General features: G+C 56.5%; 1 protein-coding gene across 1 annotated transcript; it reads left to right on the top strand.

The window, feature by feature from the left end:
• Window positions 1-278: 278 nt before the first annotated feature.
• Window positions 279-7,707, top strand: NMNAT2 (nicotinamide nucleotide adenylyltransferase 2; the record flags this gene model as incomplete). Its single annotated transcript, XM_010075269.1, has 10 exons — window positions 279-367; window positions 1,082-1,149; window positions 1,836-1,914; window positions 3,027-3,159; window positions 3,818-3,898; window positions 4,001-4,045; window positions 5,283-5,359; window positions 6,933-7,034; window positions 7,220-7,287; window positions 7,617-7,707. Coding segments are annotated over 10 exons (833 nt in total), but the record flags the coding sequence as incomplete, so codon positions are not given.

Raw genomic sequence — 7,707 nt, 5'->3', positions numbered from 1 at the left:
AAGCCCTGCCCTCTTCCCACCAACCTCTCCTTCCCATGAGGTTTGTGGGTCCCCGGGAAGGTCCATGCTCAGCATCACCAAGGATGGCACCGAATGAGACGGACAATAAAGATGAAGCCAGCCCTTCCCTTGGTGGCCTTCCCCACCCAGTGCTGCCCAAGCCCGGCTGAGCCGCTCCACTGGTGTTGGGCAAAGCTGGGGGGAAGCAGCAGGGCGTTACGGCCTTGGTGGGCCCAACTGAATCCCCCTGCACCCTTTTCCTTATCCTCCTCCTTCAGAGCGAGCCCGGGATTACCTGCACAAGACAGGACGCTTCATCGTCATCGGTGGCATTGTCTCGCCTGTGCACGACTCCTACGGGAAGACGGTGGGTTGTCCCCATTTTCTCTTCCTACTTCCTATGTGTGGTGGTGTCTCTGAAGCCCAGAGTGAGCACTGGACAGTGCTGCTGGCACTCATGGTCCTCTCATGGACCTCCTCTGCCCGGGGCAGCTCCTGGCCATGGGAGAGTCTCCAAGAGGAGGGGAGAGGATAAAACCACTCACTCGTTAGATAAAAACTGCAGCAAGACCCTACAACCAGCCAAAGTACTAGATAGCAAGGAGAAACATTCTCACCCAGAATGGCAGTGGCCATCTGGTTGGGTTGGGTTTTTTCTTTTTTTGTCTGATAGTAGGATTGTGCAGGTGCTGATGGTGCAAACAGGGACCTTTAAAAGCACTTTCTGGGGTGGAGGGAAATCCAAATTAGGAGAGGCGAGAGTGTCCTCCTCTCCTGAATCTGGAAAAATTTCACCAAGAAACCCCCATCCCCAGGTCTGGCCCCACTCCAGCGCAGGGCTGAGAGCAGTGGCACTGAGCAAATCTCACCAACTGGTTTGTAACCAGGGTTGAAGTAAGGCAGGGACTGCTCTCCTCCAGCACAGGCACTTCAATAACTTTTTGCAGGCAGGAATGAATCCTTCTGGCCTATCTCACCTGAGCAAGGCCAATGCTCTGCCCCGGAAAGCTTTGCAAGCCCAGTCTGGCCAGGGCATGACACCTCCTCCCCATCACCGTTCCTCCATCCCCCTCTCTTGCAGGGCCTGGTTTCCAGCCGGCACCGCCTGACCATGTGCCAACTGGCCGTCCAGTCCTCCGACTGGATCAGGTGAGTGGCAGAGCCCGCACCCACCACACCACTGGCACCCTGGTGGCAAAGTCCTGCGTGCCAAGCCCAGCCTCTCAGCACAGTGGAGATGGCATCTGCTGCCGGAGCTCCAGGGTGGACTTTCTCCCAACGCAAGCCTGGTTAAAAACCAGAGCCCTTCCTCTCCTGGTCCAGGATGAGGGGTGTTACACCCTTCAGGGGGGCCCTTGGGCTTCACGGGGTCTCGCAAGCCCCACACTGAGTCTGTGGTGGCCAGTGAAGCCCGTATTCATCCCGGTCCAGCCCAGCCTTGTGCTGTGACACCTGCCCTTCCTACACCTGCAGCACCAGCCCACCAACTCCCCCCTTCCCAGTATCGCCACGTGGTGCCCGAGGTGGGATCAGAAACATCTCCAGTTTGCCCTCGGGAAGCAGGGTCATACCACGTGTGGTTACATCCAAGCCAAATGACAGCTGGTTAGTTGGGTACCAAGAGTGGAATGTTCTCTGAGCACACGTTCAGGTCCCCAAAGCCATCCGGGAGAGCTGGGTGGAAGGGCTGGAGGAAGGACACAGTCCATGGTAGAGCTGGGGGAGCAAGAGTGGCTGTTGCCAACCAGCACCAACAGCCAACCTGGTGGGAGGAGATAAGACAGCCAGGAGGTCCAGGCAGCGACCCACACCGTCACCTTGCTGTGCCCCCGCAGGGTGGACCCCTGGGAGTGCTATCAGGACACCTGGCAGACCACCTGCAGCGTGCTGGAGCACCACCGCGACCTGATGAAGGTGAGGCAGCCCCCTCACCATGGGCACACACACGGTGGGGCGTGGGGAGGGCGTGGGAAGGGGGGTGCTCTTGCACGTGGACCTCAACAACCAAGGTATGGCTGGGACAGACAGAGAGAAGACTTGCAGGAACATTCCTGAAGTCCTGACATGGAAGAGGTGCAAGATACCTTGGTCACAGCCACTGTGAGCTCCTTGACCCGATGGGAAAAGCAAATGGAGCCCTCCAGCTGGAGCTGGCACTGTCCCCGTCACACACAGGAGGGGAGCGGGGGTGAAGGCAGAGTGGGTGGGCATAAGCCAAACCATTAATGCCAACCACTTCCCCACCCTGAAGGGAAGGAGAGGTGGATGGGCACCCCCACTCGCCAGCTGAGACAAAACCGCTCTATGAACCTCACGGCGTGAGTCAATGGGAAAATCCAGCATCTGGAAAGTCCCTGGGGAGCACAAAAGCTAGAAGGAAAAGTCTCTCCAAAGCCCAGGCAGGCCTGAGAGCTGAGGAGGAAGGTGACTGCCCTCAGGTGACCAGGGCTGCAGCTGACACTTGCATACAGTGAGCAAACCAAGGATGGGAAACGGGTAATGCATCATCATACAAACTCACAGGCAGCCCAAAAAGGAGGCACAGAAGTAGCAATAACCAGCTCTGGGGGATGTCCGGTACCTCCAGGGACCATGGTGTGGAAGCAAGGGTGCTCCTGGAGATGCTTCCTCTCCTGGAAGAGACGGGTGGAAGAAAACAGGGCATGTTTGCTCCCAGGGTAACACTCAAGCTGCTGGCTTCGCACCGCTGATTCTTCAGCCGCTGTATTTTTATTTATTGGTCAGAATTTACAAAAACCTCCATGCGATGCCTGCCTGCAGCCTTGTCAGTCTCATGGGTCTATGCAAAAAGTTACTCCCACCCCCCCCCAGCCTTAATCGCGAGTTGTTATTCACAGGGTCCTGCCAGCACCTGACCCATCCGGTGAGGTCGGGTGGGACTGGGGATCCTGCTGTGACCCTGGAGGTACCTGGTGCTGAAGATGACCTAGGGCACGGAGGCTCGGTACAGGGGTTGTAAAGGTTTTGGAAGGCACTCATCCAGCTCCATTTCTGCCTTCTTGCAGAGAGTGACTGGCTGCATCCTCTCCAACGTCAACACCCCCTCCATCACCCCCGTGATCGGCCAGCCCCAGAACGAGTCCTCGCAGACCATCTACCATAACAACAACAACAACGTGTCCACCAAGCCCACCGCGGGTAGGTGGCGGCAGGGGAGGGGACGGGGGATGACACCCACCACTTGCCTCCCAGCTGGGGCTGCTGAGCATTGGGAATGGTGCTCCATCATCTTATTTTTGGGTCGGGTCCTCTCATCAGGCTCCATGCACCATGCCCAGGGTCGGGTGGGGATGCAATGCTGGGGAGGGAGCAGGAGTAGCATCTGCCACAGCAAGGGGAACCAAGAACGGCTTAAAATGGCTGTGAAATCGCGCTGGACTTTAGTTGGATGATCTCCAAGCAGCGAGAGCAGCTAAGAGAAAGGGTATCTGGTACCCATGTGGTGCGTGCGAGAGATGAGCTGGCAGGAGAGGTGGCACAGCTGGATCCCACACAAGCCATTGGGACGTGGGACATAGAGACAGCTGCTGGGGAGAAGATGGGCAATTAGTTAAATCCCATAAAAACAAACATCTTGTGATTTCTTTTTTTAAGTGAGTTGGTCTCTTCAAGCCACATCATAGCACTCTTAGGAGTTAAGATCATGAGCGGAGGTGGTGGTGAGGCGCTGAAGGCAGTTCCCATACCCAGGCACAGGAGTACCTCGCAGGACCAGGGTGGCTGAAGCATTCCTGTGGGTCAGTCTGCCAGGGCATCGTTATCTCTCTGGTTAATTTTCTTTCTTCTTCACCTTTAGCAAAAATCTTGGGGAAGGTGGGAGAAAGTCTGAGCCGGATTTGCTGCGTTCGCCCACCCATGGAGCGCTTCACCTTTGTGGGTAGGTAGAGACAAGTTTCGGTATTGCCTTGGCTTCAGCGCCAGCCCCCAGCCTTCCTCCCAGCCTGGGCACCAGCATCTCTCTTTTGCTTCCCTTCCCCAGATGAAAACGCCAACTTGGGGTCGGTGATGAGATACGAGGAGATCGGTGAGTACGCAGCCCCCTCCATGTCACTCCAGTGCAACAGATCCAGCAGTGACCAAAGGATGGCAGACCATCATCCCACCCTGGTGCCAGCTCCCGGGGCTTAGGGATGAAACAGGAGCAGAGCTAAACTGGCCTGAGCCCCTTCCCTGTGACACACAAGCAGCCTAACATAAGGGAGCGAGTGCTGGGGACCCAGCTCCCAGTGCTGGCACAGACCCACCATGGCATCGTGCCCTGAAAGTCCCCCCCACCTGCCCTGCCACGCCAACGTCACCCACATCCTCACGTTGCCCACAGCCCTGTCGAGCTTTGCCCTCCCCAGCGGGAGGGATTTTGGCCACCCTGGCAGCCACAGTGCCCCTTTGCCTAAAGCCCTTTAGGGGTTTGAGAGCCACCAGACTGTCACGCGCGTGGCACCACCATCCATCACCAAGGGCTCTGCGTGGGAGGGTGGCTCACTGGCAGCTTGCTGGGGTTTCTGAGACCTATTTAATGGGCTAGCTCATACACAGCCTGGCACAACACCCATCCTAGCATGGGTACCATGCAGAGCCCAAAGGTTTGTCAACCTGGAAAAGCCAACCAGGGAGGCACCTTCCCATACAGCCGCCTTTTCCCACCCCTCCAGGTGGATTTATGGCTTTCCTCCAGTATTTGTACAAATAAATTAATCCTTACAGGCCCTACAGCTTTCTTGCTATGCTTACTGAGCAGCAAACCCAACCAAGCAGTCCCAGCACTGGTCCCAACCTAGGATGAGAAAGGGAGGACATGGAAGTCCTTCAAGATGTGCGATACCTCTGGTGCTTCATCATCAGCTTTGTTAAGGCAAACATGGTCGTTCCCAGGGCTCTGAGCAGTCCCCAGGGCTCTCCCAGCTGCTCCATGGCTCGAGCCCCTGCAGCAGATCCTCAAGCAATTGTAGATGCCCACAGCATGGAGAAATTCCTCCCTTCCCCCGGGATACCTCACCTCCAGGGCTGGAGCACAGCCGCAGTTGAACAGCGTGTAGCAATGCTGACAACAACCCAGCAGCATGGGAGAGGAGCTGGAATAAAACAGGGTGGGGGGTCTTTGATACTTGGTACCAGCAGGGATGTGAGAAGGATCTTTAGTAGGATTTACTTTGTCAGGGGAGGGCTGTGCAGAAGCGGGTTTCCCTGAGCAGTGCAGCGGGATGGCGATGGGGGATGCCTGTTTGCTCCCACCTCTGAGCTTCTCTGCTTCTTTTCTCCAGAGCTTCGCATCTTACTGCTCTGTGGCAGTGACCTGCTGGAGTCTTTCTGCATCCCTGGGCTCTGGAACGAGGCGGATGTGAGTCACCACCACCAGGCCCCCTCCATGTTCCTCTGACCCAGACTACCATCCTCCACCATCCTCCCCATGCCCAGTGCTCCCGGGAGCCGCTCAGGTCCCTTGGGATGGCAGGAGCCATGCCCACCATCCCCATCGCCTCCTCATCCCAACCCAGCCCTCACCTCCCCTACACATGGGCAGCCTGAGGGACAGGGTCTCCTGCACCCGAGTCACCGACCCTGCCCAGCCCCAAGTCCTGCCCCACGCACGCAGAGGACGTCACCCAGGGTGCTGTGTAAGCCTGTCCTAAGCAATTTCCAAAGGCTGCACTCCCACACCTCGTCCCAAGGAAGGAGCCAGCATCAAGTAGATGCAAGTCCTGGCAACAGCGAGGCGTGGAGGTAGGAAACAAGAAGCTTGCAAAAGTTGGCCTAATGTTAGCAATTAAACACGTACACAGCCAAAGTGACAGCTTTCGCTTAATAAAAGGCTTCTCCTTGGGTACTTTACCCAAATACCCATCTTTACAAAGACTGAGAAGCAAAACTATCTTGAATCCTTGGCCAGATGATGCCTGAAGCCAGCTCACAGCTAACACAAGCCCATCTCAGTGCCTTCAATGCCACAACTCAAACAGCCAAAACCCGCTGCGCCCTCCCTCCCCAGTTAGTGAAGGACTGCAGCACCCTGGACACTGTGGTCCATGCCTAAAGAAGCCACATTTTCCTGGGAGGACACTAGCCCTAGCCAGAGGGGCTGGGTTACCGACCCACGTGCTTGTCCCGGCCATCAGAATGGTGCTGGCTATGGGAGCTCACCCGGCTCTTTGCTGAAATCAGGTGGTCAACACAAAAACCCCTTCCTTAAGCCACTCTGCCACTTCTAAAATAATTTACCATGCCCTCAATCCTAAGATTTTTTTAAGCAATTAGCTGGCAGGTATCTCCTCTGAAAGGCTGCAAAATCCAAGGTGAGGCAGGTCTCGAAGCCCAGCACAAAGGATGCAAAACCTGCATGTCAAAGCACAGGCAAAGAGAGGCTGCCAGCGCCAGCACCGCCTCACATGCTCCTGCTGCCTGAATTTGCTGACCCGGAGCCCTTTCTGATGAGCCTGGTTTGTCCCAAGACGGGTGAGGCAGCAGGAACTGTCCCCACGCGGTAGCAAACTTGGCCACCAGCCTTGGCGCAAACTTGGGTTTTCTCTGCCCTGGGCAGAACAACCCTACAAGACCTCTGCCAAGACCAACACGTCCATCCTGCTCATAAAGCCTTCCAGCATGACAGAGGTCACGTCCTCCTTGGGCAGCCTCTTCTGCTGCCACCCTCTTTCTACCATGACAAGTCCCCCCTAAAGCCTCACCTCAACGGCTATTAATAGGATTTAACCCTGTGCCTTTTTATTTCGTAGACCACTTACCATGCCTTGATAAATCCAAGTTTCTGCCAAAGGTTGTCCAGATAGAAAGCAAATTTAATGTTATCTCCATCCAGACCATGGCCCAGCTTTCTTGGTGCCAAGGGAAGTGGCAGAGAGTGGCAGGTTTTGCATGGGATGGTTACGAAAGCTCTCCGTCCTTTGGGTTGCTCCTAGATGGAGGTGATCGTCGGGGAGTTTGGGATCGTAGTGGTGCCCCGGGATGGAGCAGACCCCGACCGAATTATGAACCACTCCTCCATACTCCGCAAGTACAAAGTAAGTGGGTGCTCACGTGGCCACAGAAGACTGTGAGAGGACCCACAGCCTCTCCATACCCAGGGGAGCACTTTTGCCATAGGGCAGAAAATATCTCAAGGCCAGATGCTCTGGGATGAGCAATGGGGCCACCATGAGGCTGCTTTCGGGCCATCCCTTTGCTCCTCTCTCTCCTTTCCCTGCAGAACAACATCCTGGTGGTGAAGGATGACTCCAATCACCCCATGTCAGTCGTCAGCTCCACCAAAAGCAGGTGGGTGACACGAGGGGACTCCCACTACAGGGTGGGCAGAGGGGTGCCCGCAGCCAGCCCCTCCATTTGCAGGGGCACCCAACCCACCCAAGCGGGCTCTGACCCCTTGTTTCCTCCCCACACCCCCAGACTGGACCTGCAGCACGGGGACGGACACGTCGTGGATTACCTCTGCCAGCCCGTCATCGACTACATCGCAGGTGGGTGACACGAGGGGACTCCCACTACAGGGTGGGCAGAGGGGTGCCCGCAGCCAGCCCCTCCATTTGCAGGGGCACCCAACCCACCCAAGCGGGCTCTGACCCCTTGTTTCCTCCCCACACCCCCAGACTGGACCTGCAGCACGGGGACGGACACGTCGTGGATTACCTCTGCCAGCCCGTCATCGACTACATCCTCAAGAGCCAGCTCTACATCAAT

The sequence above is a fragment of the Pterocles gutturalis genome, unplaced genomic scaffold (genome assembly GCF_000699245.1).
Source record: "Pterocles gutturalis isolate BGI_N339 unplaced genomic scaffold, ASM69924v1 scaffold13912, whole genome shotgun sequence".
Lineage (NCBI taxonomy): Eukaryota > Metazoa > Chordata > Aves > Pterocliformes > Pteroclidae > Pterocles > Pterocles gutturalis.
Note: the sequence above shows the minus strand (reverse complement) of the source record. Positions and strands in the feature narration are given on the sequence as shown.